The 12,043-nt window shown below is 52.2% G+C and overlaps 1 protein-coding gene across 7 annotated transcripts in view; it reads left to right on the forward strand.

Annotated features, from left to right (window-relative positions):
* OTULIN (OTU deubiquitinase with linear linkage specificity) overlaps positions 1-12,043 on the forward strand; it is a 48,305-nt gene that overhangs the window by 19,833 nt on the left and 16,429 nt on the right. For 6 of the 7 annotated variants that reach the window (XR_012782817.1, XM_075540876.1, XM_075540874.1 and 3 more), the window contains exons 5-6: positions 8,566-8,691; positions 10,700-10,969. Coding sequence is in view for 6 of the 7 variants with exons in the window: in XM_075540876.1 (XP_075396991.1) it covers positions 8,566-8,691; positions 10,700-10,969 (396 nt within the window). In the remaining variant the exon portion in view is untranslated. The remainder of the gene's footprint in view (positions 1-8,565; positions 8,692-10,699; positions 10,970-12,043) is intronic. The other variant, XM_075540878.1, reaches the window with a different exon arrangement.

A 12,043-nucleotide genomic window follows, 5' to 3' on the forward strand; every position in this document is an offset into this window, starting at 1 on the left:
CATGTGCATCCCTGGTTTTGATCTGGTCTCTGCCATACTACACAGTCTTCACCCCAAAAATGTTTGTATACAGTAGCTTTTTCCCCTATGCCACTTTTGCTTTTTAAAAAAATTTTTAATTCTTACCTCAGCGGGCTCATGTTGTACTTGTCCTTTTGTGCCTGACTTACCTCGCTTAGCATGATTTCCTCCAGTTCTTCCCATGCCGCTATGTGCCTCATACGTTCATCACTGCTTTTTAGTGATGCGTAGTACTCCATTGTATGTATATACCACAGTTTTTTAATCCACTCGTCAGTTGATGGAAATTTGGGTTGCTTCCAGCTCCTTGCAGTTGTGAACTGTGCCACAATGAACATTGGAGCACAGATGTCTGGTCTTGGTTTGTTTCTTGCCTCTTCTGGGTATATGCCCAGTAGGGGGATTGCTGGGTCATATGGTAACTATTTCCATCTGTTTTAGGTGTCGCCAGATTGATTTCCATAGTGGCTGTACGTACTTACAGTCCCACCAGGAGTGGATGAGAGCTCCTGTCTCCCCACAGCCCCTCCAACACTTGTTGCTGTCTGATTTTTTGAATTGGGCTACCTTTGAGGGTGTCAGGTGGTACCTCATTGTTGTTTTAATTTGCATTTCTCTTATGGCTAAAGATCGGGAACATTTTCTCATATGTCTGTTGGCCATTCGGATTTCTGCCCCTGTGAAACTTCTGTTCAAGTCCTTTGCCCACCTCTCAAGTGGGCTATTAGTTTTTTTCTTTTTGGAAGCTAGCAGAGTACTGGAGATTTTAGTAATAAGGCCTTTGTCTGATGTGTCATTGCTAAAGATGTTTTCCCATCCCTTATTACTCTCTTGGTGACTCTCTTATTACTCTCTTGGTGAATTATTTAGATGTACACAAGTGTTTTATCTTCAGTATATCCCATTTGTCAATTTGTGCCTCCTCTGTGTTTGTGTCCTTCCCTATTTCTGATAGACTGTGTATTCCCTGCGCCAAAGTTCTCAAGTTGGTCCCAATTCCCTCATTGATGGCCCTGATAGTTTGGGGTTTAACTTCAAGGTCTGTGATCCACCTTGAGTTTATTCTTGTGCATGGAGTGAGATAAGGGTTGTGCTTCATTTTTCTGCATGTTGATATCCATTTTTTCCTGCACCACTTGTTAAAGAGGGCATATACTTCCCATTGGATATTTTTGGGGCCCTTATCAAAGATCAGCTGTCTGTATGCTGATGCCTTTATTTCTGGGTTTTTCAGTTCTTTTCCATTGGTCTGAGTATCTGTCATTGTACCAATACCATGCAGTTTTGAGAACTGTGGCTGCATAGTATGAGCCAAAGTCAGGTAAGCAAGCCCTCCCACGGTGTCCTTCTTCTTGAGGAGTTCTCTGCTAATTCTGGGCTTCTTCCCTCTCCATATGAAGTTGGTAATCAGTTTTTCCATTTCTTTGAAGAAAGATGATGGAAATTGTTTCAGGATGGCATTAAACTTATATAGTGCTTTTGGCAGAACTGACATCTTAACTATATTAAGTCTTCCAATCCAAGAGCATGGGATATTCTTCCATTTGTTGAGGTTGCTCTTGGTTTCTTGTAATAGTGTTCTGTAATTTTCCCTATATAGATCTTTTGTTTTTTCAGTCAGGTGTATCCCTAGATATTTCAGTTTGTGTTTGGCTATTGTGAAGGGTACCACCTTTTTGATCTCTTCTTCTGTGGTCTTATCTGATGTGTATAACAGTCTGATGGACTTCTGTTCAACAATGATATCATAAGAGTACTATTCCCTGAGCTCAATCAGCAACCAAGCTAAAATGTAGAGTTAAAATCCTTCAAAACTGGATTCCTCATCATCATCCGTAACCCAATGCAGAGCTTCAGCTGGTGTGAGGTCATCATAGACGCTGTCCTCACTGAGATCGCCGTCATCACCATCACTGCTGTCATTTTCATACAAAGCGCAGTCTTCACTGCCATCCATAGCATTACTAATACTATATTTCTGGACGGCCCGTCGCACCATGTCTTCTGGAATGCCTTCCCATGGATCTCGAACCCACTTTGCTATTAACTCTATGTCAGGCTTCATGAGATTTCCTCCTTTTGTCAGCCGGCCTTGACCAGATGACATCCATTCATGCCACATCCTTCGCACACGGTCTTTAAATGGCTTATTCAAAGATACATGTCATAGGACGGCTCTGATTGGTTAGATGTGAGTAAACAAACATTCAAAGCCCTGCAGTGTCAGTGGGGCTTTGTATGAACAGCGGAGAAATGGCAATCACCCACGAGATAACGGGCGCTCGTCCTATAACTTTGGGGGGAGGGTCCCCAGTGAGATGTTACACCTCGCTGGGGTACCACTGACCCGTGTATAAGCCGAACTCCAGTTTTCCAGCACATTTTTGTGCTGAAAACCTCGGCATATACACGAGTATATATGGTATATTTAATTATGTTCAATTTGGAACAATGAAAATACGCCCTGCATAGCAGATATTTACATTACGATTCATAACAGTAGAGAAATTACAGTGATGAAGTAGCAATGAAAATAATTTATGATTTGGGGTCCCCACCACAGGAGGAACTATATGAAAGGGCCACGGCCTTGGGAAGGCTGAGAACCGCTGTGCTAAAGGAAAACTAGTGTTGCCGGGGAGAGCGCTGTCCTACCAGCCCTTCACACCGGAAACCGGCCCTAGGGCAGTCTGGGACCCCAGCCTGCAGTGAGGTGCTTCCATGCAAACGGATCGCGAAGGCCCAGCAGGAGCCGTCCGGGTGCAAGCAGGACAGGCTGAGCCCAGCTCCCTGCCTGGGCTCTTCGCTAGTAGCTGGGCCTGGGAGAAGCATAACCAAGGTGCTTTAGCCAGTCATAGCAGTAGTTCAAACAGCAGGGGGTGTTTGCCCCGGAACAAGATGACTTGGAGAGGAAATCTCTCAGTGTAGGGAGACTCCCTTAGCCCCAGGAGGCACAGCGGGGCCAGTGGGACACCAGTTGTTTGTCCGATGGTTAACCAGTTGACAAAGCCGTAGAAAAGCATCCGCTCCTCGCCTGAGAGCTGCTCCATTCCCAGCAATGACTGTGCAAAGCTCCAGGGACAGCATGCCGTCTGTCTCTAGAGTAGAAGCGGTCGCTGCTCCAGGCTCGTGCACACCACGGCATTCTTAGTAATGGCGCATGGCTAGGCAGTCAGTGACCCAGCGCCGTGGGCCTGAGGGCTGAGAAGCCTGCCAGTTGCTGCCATTGCAGTGTTCCCACCTGCACACAGACAGCATCCCTCACTGGCTGGCCTGTAGCAGACAGCCCTTCTTTGGGAGGGCAGGCATTGCCGCCGAGCCTTCCTGCTGAGGAGCTATTCACGTGCACTTGGGTGGTATCCCAAAGTAAAATTTCTATGCTTTCCCAGAAACTCTAGGTAAGCACTCCTAAGGGAAGACACAGGTGATATTTCCCATGGGCAGGAAGCACGGCGCCCTTCTTTTCCACAGTCGGGACACATTTGGGGACAACTGCCTGCTGATGAATAACATGACAAATCCAGTCTGGCCGCCGTAGGAACGTGTTGTGCACAGATTGCCTGCCTGCCCGGCCAATATGCGAATGAGGTTGACTTTCCCAGGGGTGCCTTCTAACTCCTTCCCTGTTCTCTGCGTATTAGGCAATAGCCACTTCTTCTTAGGGGGCTCAGACGTCCTGGTCTCAGTTATTTTGGGTCATCTAAACATTCCTGAAGGCCAAGAGGCCCAGGAAGATGCTTCAGACCTGTGTTAGTTACATAATCTCATGTCGACTTGATCAATAGAGTGAAGGGGTAGAGTTAGCCTATCAATCAGGTCACAGCCTGATGTTGCCTCCTGGTGGGCATGACCTTCTCATGAGAATTCTGGGGACCTCCTCTCTTTCTCACTGGGTGAAGGTCGTGCTCTCTCTGCCTCACCTTCCTGTGGAGGAGCCACGTGGGGACCCACGCCAGTGCTGAGATGCTTCCTCCGCCACTGGATCCACAAGACTCTCCACCCACTGGCCTGTGATCTTCCTGCATTATTGCATGTGCTGCGTGGGTCTGAGGGATCTATGGACTCGTATTGGACATGTGGGCTAATATCGGATTTGAGGACTTGATCTGGACTGGGCTGGAATGTTTTCTCAACATCTAATTGCTCTTTGATATAAAGCTCTTTATACATAATTGAGTGTCCCTGGTCTCTAGTAAACAAGGTCTGACACAAGACCTGCTTGTGAGTTCCACCTTTAAGTACATAGAACTGGTTTGGCCACATGTCAGCTGAAGAAGCCACTTGGCTCTTTACTGTCTCATCCAACAGATGACTTGGTCCCTTGCCTTTCCATCCCCACCATGTGCCATGAACGACTCACTAGGGGAAGATTCATCAGTAATCTGCTGAAGATGAAGAGGACTTGAACCACTTCCTCATGCAGGTCAAACCTCAACATAAAACAAAAGCAAAAATCCTCACATCTGGTCTGATAATATCATGATAAATGGAGAAAAAATGTGGTATGCCTGAGTTTTCTAGAGAAACCAAACCAGACATACTCATGTCGGTGTGAAAGAAAACCCCGTGTCAAGACAGCAGTTTCTGTCTAAGAAGCTGACACACAGCTGCTGGCCGAGGGAGGAAGCCGGAAGCTGGAAGATCACAGTCACGTGGATCCAAGGTCTGTAGGAACATGGCGGGACTCCTAGGGTTGGCAGGCCACATGGACCACCAGCCCCAGAGCGAGACACATAATCGAAACCAGGAGGGCAAAGGGGGCAGGAGAGGAGGCAGCTCTCAGTGTCTTATAAAAAGGCTTCTCCCCCAAGTAGGCATCATCAGGCTGTGGCGTGATTGACAGGCCGGACTCCACCCCTACCCTCCCACAGGTACAAGTTGCCATAAACCCTATCACATGATTGAAGTCGGGGTTTCATTTTACTAGGACCTGCAGTCTTTGTTCAAGGAAGCAGCAATCATGGAAAGAAAATAATGTATTGCACTTGGCAAATCTGCAAAAGATCTCTTTAAAATATCGAAGAGTAAACATGGCACTTTGGGGACGAGAGTAGACCTGACCCAAACCATGATATTTTCATTTGCCTTGTATGCATGCCAACGCTGGACACGAGTGACAAGTTGGAAGACCACAGACTGATGGCTTTGAATTGTGCTGGCAAAGAATACTGACTGTACCAGAGTCGCTGGAAAAGCAAACAAAGCCTGTCTCAGACGAAACAGAGCCAGAGTGCTCCCTGGAAGCAAGGGTGGTGATATTTGGTCTCCCGTACTTTGGACGTGTTATCAGGAGAAACCAGTACCTAACAAAAGACATCGTGCTGGGTAAAGTTAGGGGGGCAGCGAAACTGAGGACCCTCAAGGAGATGGTGACACCCTAGCTACAGCACCGGGTGCCAACGCAGCAGCAATTGTAAGGATGGCGCCAGACACCAGTCAGTGTGTTGCTTTCTCCGACGTAGGGTCGCTGTGGTCTGGTAGCAGATTCCCCGGGTGCTTTGCATTCAAGGCCCCTGCACCAAACTCCCCACCTCCCTCTTGCTCTCCCTTAGATGTCCCTCCCGTCTTCCCCTCATAGTGTGCTCTTTGGAAGAGGAGCGGCATGGTGGGTGGGTGGGCGGGATCCTGTGGTGGGTGCAGTGCCTGGTCCCCTGTCCTCTGAGGGAGGGAAACCCTATCTCCAGCTATAACCTAGAAATGCAAGAGCGCTTCAGAAGGGTTATGGGAACTTTCCATGATCTCTTCCCTCCACTTTCCACGAGCTTTTAGAAGCCCCTCGTGGGGCTTCAGGCGCATTGTTCAGATGGGCAGTCTCAGGAACTGTTGCTATGGTAATGGTCCTCTCGGAGTTCACCTACAAGGCTTGTGCCCCTCCTGCCTGTCTCCCTGGTGCGCCGGAATCCTTGTGCCCTGGCAATTACTTATGTTAAAGCAAGGGTCTACTTGCCGTTATAAAAGCTTGAAGCCAAACGCCAGCCTAAACCTGCTGCTGTCGAGCTGATGCTTGCCGGTGGTGGCCGCGTGGTTGCCCAGTGGAGCCGCTCCAGGGGGTGTTCCTGGGGGCCTTCTTTGCAGAAGTGGATTGACAGGTCTTTCTTCCGTGGGTTCCCCAGGGGTCTCACAGGCCCACAGCAGCCCTCCTGGGAATGGATCTGTGCCCGTTGACCTTGTTCCTTGGCCCTAAGGCAATGGTGATGGCCTCCTTTACCACCGTCCCAGGTCCCCAGGCATCCTAGGTCCCGGTCGAGGGATAGGTGTGCTGTAGGAGCCATGGAAAGGCCACAGTCAGAGGTGGATGGAGGGAATAGAGGTTCCAACCCAGTCCTGTGCAGCTCTGGGAACCGACAGGTTATGGGGGGTCCAAGGGAGTTGGGGCTCTGTAGACCCAGGGGCAGCCTTGGCCTGCTGTACTGGCCAGACGCGGCTGGGCGGCCCAGAGCAGCCATGCTTGTCTCTGGTGTGCAGCAGGTGCCCTGGGGTAGCTGCACCTGCTTCCCTTGGCAGGTTGGGAGGTGAGGCCATCTCTGCTGTCAGAGAATGCCCCTTTCAATGGGAACCGATGGGAGAGCCCCACCCCCGCCCCCGAGTCCCTCTGTGGCTGCCCAGCCCTGGCCTTCCTTCAGAGGGTTCATCTGCCACCTCCCCTCCTACCGTGGTCTTTCTGGCATCTGTGTCTGCTGGCTGGGCTCACCGGAGACACATGGTCTGACTGGCCCTCACTGGACCTCTGCTTCCTGCGAGGGTGATGTGTGAGCAGGCCCCTGTGCGCACATGCATGCACATAGTGTGTAGGATGTGGTTTCTTACGAGGGAGCAGACACCTTACTTGTCAGTGCTGTGTTCGCAGTGGTGGGTTCAAGAGCGATGGGTATTTGCTAGAGAAAGCAGACTGCTGTCATTCTGTCACAAATGAAGTTACTCTAAAATGACGGCTTTAGCTTGAAGTCCGTCCTATAGAAAATGAGTGCCTTGTTTCTCGCATAGGGCCCTGGGTGACTCTGTAGGCTGCTGTGGGGCTGCTCCCCACAAAGTCAGTAGTTCAAAACCACCAGCCACTCCCAAGGAGATGGCTGCAGTCGGGCACCCTGTGGGGCAGCTCTTCTTGGGCCAAGAGACTTGCTGTGAGTTCAGATCCCCTCGGTAGCCACAAGTCTATGTTGTGGCTCCTGAAAGCATTTCAAGGTATATTTGTAACTTCAGCACCCCGGCTCTCTCCTGATGGTTTGTTTTTTGATTCCTTATTTCCCAAAGACAGGCCACCAGCACCATGTGACCCAGAGGCAGCAAGGTTCCTGTGCCCCCAGAGTCCACTGCGGGCCGCCTGCTTCCTGACCTCCCCTCCCCTGCGCCCCTGGGGCTGCCTTTCTGCTCACTGTGGGACTTTGTACAGCTGTGACTCCCAAGCACTGCCACCTGTGGGCATGCGAGGGGCTGCTGGTGGCCCTGGGACCTGGGTCAGGCTTTGAAGCTTCTATGGTACTGTGACAAGCCGGACAGTGTGGTGGCCTGCCAGCCCCATGCTCTGGGCTTGGCCATCGTCCCCCTAAAGTGAGCCATGGGCCACTGGAAATTGTCCTGAGCAGCCCTGCTGGGGCTCAGGGTTGGTGCATAGCCAAAGCTCCTTCCCTTTTCCAATACTACTTTAGCAGGACCTGAGAGATCTGCAGTGGCTGCCACGGAATTCAGCACCCCCAGCAGTGCGAGGACCCAGCCCAGGACTGTTGGCAGTTCAGCCAGCTCAGCTGTGCCCCTGACGCTGGTAGAGTTACTGATGGTCCTTGATGGACTTTCCACCTGGAGGTGGATGGCTTTCTCTGCATTTCCCAACAGTCAAGTCACCTGCCGCCCAGCCTGGCAGGGGGATTGTGCTCCTGAAAGCCTCATTGCTGTGCCGTCATGCTCAAGTTCCGTTTTGGCTTGTGTTTCCCAGCCCCATGCCCTGGCTCCACTGACAATTAGGGGAAGACAAAGCAGGAAAAATCACTAGAAACCAGAAACAGCCTGCGCTCAGCTGTTCTCTGAGCGCGTCTCCCCACTGCCCGGCTCTCAGGCTCAGCTGTCTGTCCCACTCTGCTTGCTGCCACTGCGTCACTGAAGATGGGTTGGTATTTCCAGAGATTGTCTCTACTTTGATTTGAAAGTGTGGGTGTGTTTCAGTCAGAAGTTGTGTTTTCCCTTTACCTGGGACCTTCTCCCAGGCCGCCACTGGCGGCCAGAGTCGGGCTGTAGGTCACACGCCGTGATGGTGGTGGGATGTGGATGTAAAGATGGTGTGCCAGTGTGGCCTCAGTTTATAGTCTCGCGGTGCTGGTGGGTGTCTGACTGTGGACGGGGTGTCCCATAGTAGTTAGTTCCTGTGGATCTCAGCTAGAAACCTCTGCTCACTCCAGCAGCCCCCCTCAGAGTCTGAGCTTCTGATGGCCCAGTTCAGCCCCCCCACCTCTGGAAAGGGGGCAGGTGTGGCAGGTCACTGTGTGTTGGGTTCTGCGGTGGGCTTCCTGGAATTCTAACACCCGTCTTTCTCTCTGTGTCCTGCCACGACAGTTACCTGAGAAACTCCTCAGCAGGCACAGCTGGATCCAGCAGTGGAAGCTTGGTCTGCAGTTTGCTGGGCGGCGCGAGGACCTGGCTGAGAGGATTAAGGAGTCCCTCACTCTGCTCAGGAAGAAGGTCTGGTCCTGTGGAGGGTCTGCCCAGTGGGAGCGCCCCCCAGACTGGTTCTTGGGCTCGGCCCAGCCACAGAGCCTCGCTCTGAGCCAGGTTCTAGGCACATGGTTTAAAATGAGCGCAGTCTATGGTCACGTGGACAGCGGCACTGTGTGTCTTCTTGTCATGCTAGGAGATGGTGAAACAGCGACCTAGTTCTGGAACGGAGCCTCAGCACTTAGAGTCTTGGTTTTAAGCAACATTTAAAAGACTCCAGTATGTTTCTTACAGCCTCATCAAGTGGGCTGTGATCCTTAAGGTCAGTGGTTTGAAACCACCAGCAGCTTCAAGGAAAAAAGATGGAGCTTTCTATTTCTGTAAAGAGTTATAGTCTCGGAAACCCTGTCCAGTACAGTTGTTAAAGCTGGTATCGGTGCCATGGCAGTGAATGTGGTGTTTTGGTACCATATTGAATATTCCTGATCATGTTTATGTCAAGAATCCATATTTATTGGCTGTCTTTTCCTTAGGGTGTCCTGGAGACAAAGTGAGTGACGTGTACCATGAGAACCTTCAGGAGGATTTCTCAGGAACAAGTGGAGGGAGGATTGGTTCTGCTAGCTCACGTGGGTGTGAGTGTAGCAGCAAGAGTGTTGCTCTCCTGGGTGTTCCCTCCTGTGGTGCCTTGGACCCACCCTGGCCCTGGGGGCTTACCTCAACAGCTGCCAGAGCCTGCATTGAGGACTGGGCGATTGTGCCAGACTGGGCAGAGGGCAAGTAAGGAGGTATCAGCCCTGCCTTTCAGGGTTCCGTCCCTGCACTCCCCATTCAACGTCCATCTCCACAGGCCCCGGCCTGCTGATTCCGGCACCCCCAGAGCTGGCCATGGTGGGAGTCAGCAGGTTGATGGCCAAGTGCAGGCTCATGGCCCCTGGGCCCCTGGACGTCCGGTTTGTGTACAGGCTTTTCTCCTGTCCCATATGGAGAGAAGACAGAGAGACGAGGTGGAAGCAGGCTGTGGGGTACAGACAGGCCCCGGGCTCTTGCACTCAGTCCAGTGATTGTCCCCCCAGCCCCTTGCCTCCCTCCGAAGGGCTTGTGAAGCGGCTTATGTGGATGTGTGTGTTGGAACAAGCCTCTCGTCTGGGGCAGTGTCCCCATTCTGCCAGATTTGCACAGCGTTGAAGCAGTAGTTCATCCTCAGAGCGGCCGGACACGGCACTTCCTGGGACGTGGTTCTCTCTGAGCTGCTGGGCTTATCCCCGGTGCACAGACGGGGAAGTGAGACTCGGAGCTGAGTCCGTGCCCCACAGGAGCCACAGCTCCTCCGGGCTGCAGGCATGAGCCTGTCCAGCCTGGTCTCCTTCAGACACGCCCAGTGATGCCAGCCGGCTCCAGCTCCCCACCTGCCGGGGCTCCTGGGGGGAGGCCCGTGGCCAGGAGCTGCTCCTTCACACTTGTTTGTGAGCAGCGCCCTTAGTGGCCATTCGTAACGGCGTGTGTGTACCGTCACGCAGGAGCATGTACTGGGCAGGGCTCTCTGGGTCAGGTGAAGAGCGCCCATCTGGCATGCATAAGCATGTCCTCAGGGGATGTATTTGCTTGGCGCTCATGCATGTGCCTGAGAGGTTAGAGGGATACGCTCAGTAGACTTCCTCTTCAGGAAACCTCAGCAGCCTCCTGGCCCGTCACCCCTTCGATGGTGGGCTTTGTTTTCGGGAAGTTGCGGCTCCTGGAAGCCCTTGGCGGGGGAAGAGGCCTTTTAACATCCCTTTTTAAAAAAACATAGCACAGGGGCCTTGCCCCAGCCCGTGGTGCTTCCAGGGGACTGGCAGTGACTGTGATGTCGGGGCGGACAAGGTCCTGACCTCTGATCCCAGTGCTTCTCTGCAGTGCAGTGCACTTTTCTTTCAAATGACGGAGCAGAGAAAGCAGTGCCATTAAGCTAACACTTAGAATGTAAGCGTGTTGGCCAGGATCGTGTGGATCCAAAGAACAAAATGGTAACGCCGATGCCCCTCTGTCACCGCAGTGGGCAGGCTTGGTGGAAATGCGAACCGCGGAAGCGAGGCAGATGGCTTGTGATGAGCTGTTCAGCAGTCAGGAGGAGGAGTACGGCCTCTACGAGGCGGTCAAATTCCTCATGCTCAACAGAGCCATCGAGCTCTATGAAGACAGAGAGAAGGGGCGGGACGTCCCGTTCTTCGCGGTGCTCCTGTTTGCCAGGGACACATCCCGCGACCCCGGACAGCTGCTGCAGAACCACCTAAACCAAGTCGGACACACCGGTGGCCTTGAACAGGTAAAGTGTGCCTTAGCGGGCGCTTTTTTGTCCAGACCATTTTCTTACCCCCAGCGGGAATGCTGTGCCTGCTAACCGTCACCCTAACCCTAGACAGCCACTTTCTGTCTCTGGTTAGATGTTGTTAGCATCTGTTGCAGCTCCTGGTGATGTGCCGGGCCCTCCACCACACTCGCCATCTCTCCTGTGTTGGTGCTCCATGCGGTAGCTGCTGAGTCAGCCCATCTGGTGAGGGCCTTACGCTCTCTCAGTGACACTCCTGCCGTACCACGCACCGTGACCTTTCCCAGGGGCTGGTCTCTCCTGATGGCATGTCCCAACACGGAAGACAAAAGTCTAGCTGTCCATTCTTCCCAGGAGCATCCTGTCTGTGCTTCCTCCAAGACAGATTTGCTCCTCCTCGGGGCATTCCGTGGGGCAGTGCATCTCCGCCGACCCTGGAGTTGAGAGACATCAGATCTGTGGTCTTCCTGGTCGATCGCCCAGCTTCCACGTGCGCCTGAGGCTTTGTTTGTAGATTCTGGATATTTCATATTCTGGATAATCCATATTTCTGAATATTTCATATTCTGGATAATCCATATTTCTGGATATGGATTTATTATCATATGGGTGGTCTTTGGGACTGCTTTAGCATTAGCTTGGGACCCATGCAGATGCTTTTAACTTGGGTCAGCACCTTCTGTCTTTCTGTGTTATTACCAATATCCCACTGTGTACTGACTCGTGTCGTTCACCCTTTCACGTGGGGCTGTGGTCGTGTCCACTTTTTGAGTAATGGAACGGTGTGCCTGTGTGGGCGGACAGGTGTCGGGTCAGAGTGTACTGCCCGAGAGTAGAATTGCTACATGGAATGACAGCTCGTTGCGAAGCGCTGACAACTGTCCCGCTCCTCCCAGCGCACCGCCAGTCTCCATCCACAGCAGTGCAGGAGAGGCCCGCTTCCCCACTGCCTCTTTTAAAAATGGACATGGAATTCACCGTCAGTGTGAAGTTCACAGTTCAGTGGCATGAAGCACACTCCCTCCAGCCGCCATTGGGGAGCCTCTCCTCGTCACCCTGCCTCTTCACCGC

The sequence above is a fragment of the Tenrec ecaudatus genome, chromosome 2, assembly GCF_050624435.1.
Source record: "Tenrec ecaudatus isolate mTenEca1 chromosome 2, mTenEca1.hap1, whole genome shotgun sequence".
Classification (NCBI taxonomy): Eukaryota; Metazoa; Chordata; class Mammalia; order Afrosoricida; family Tenrecidae; genus Tenrec; species Tenrec ecaudatus.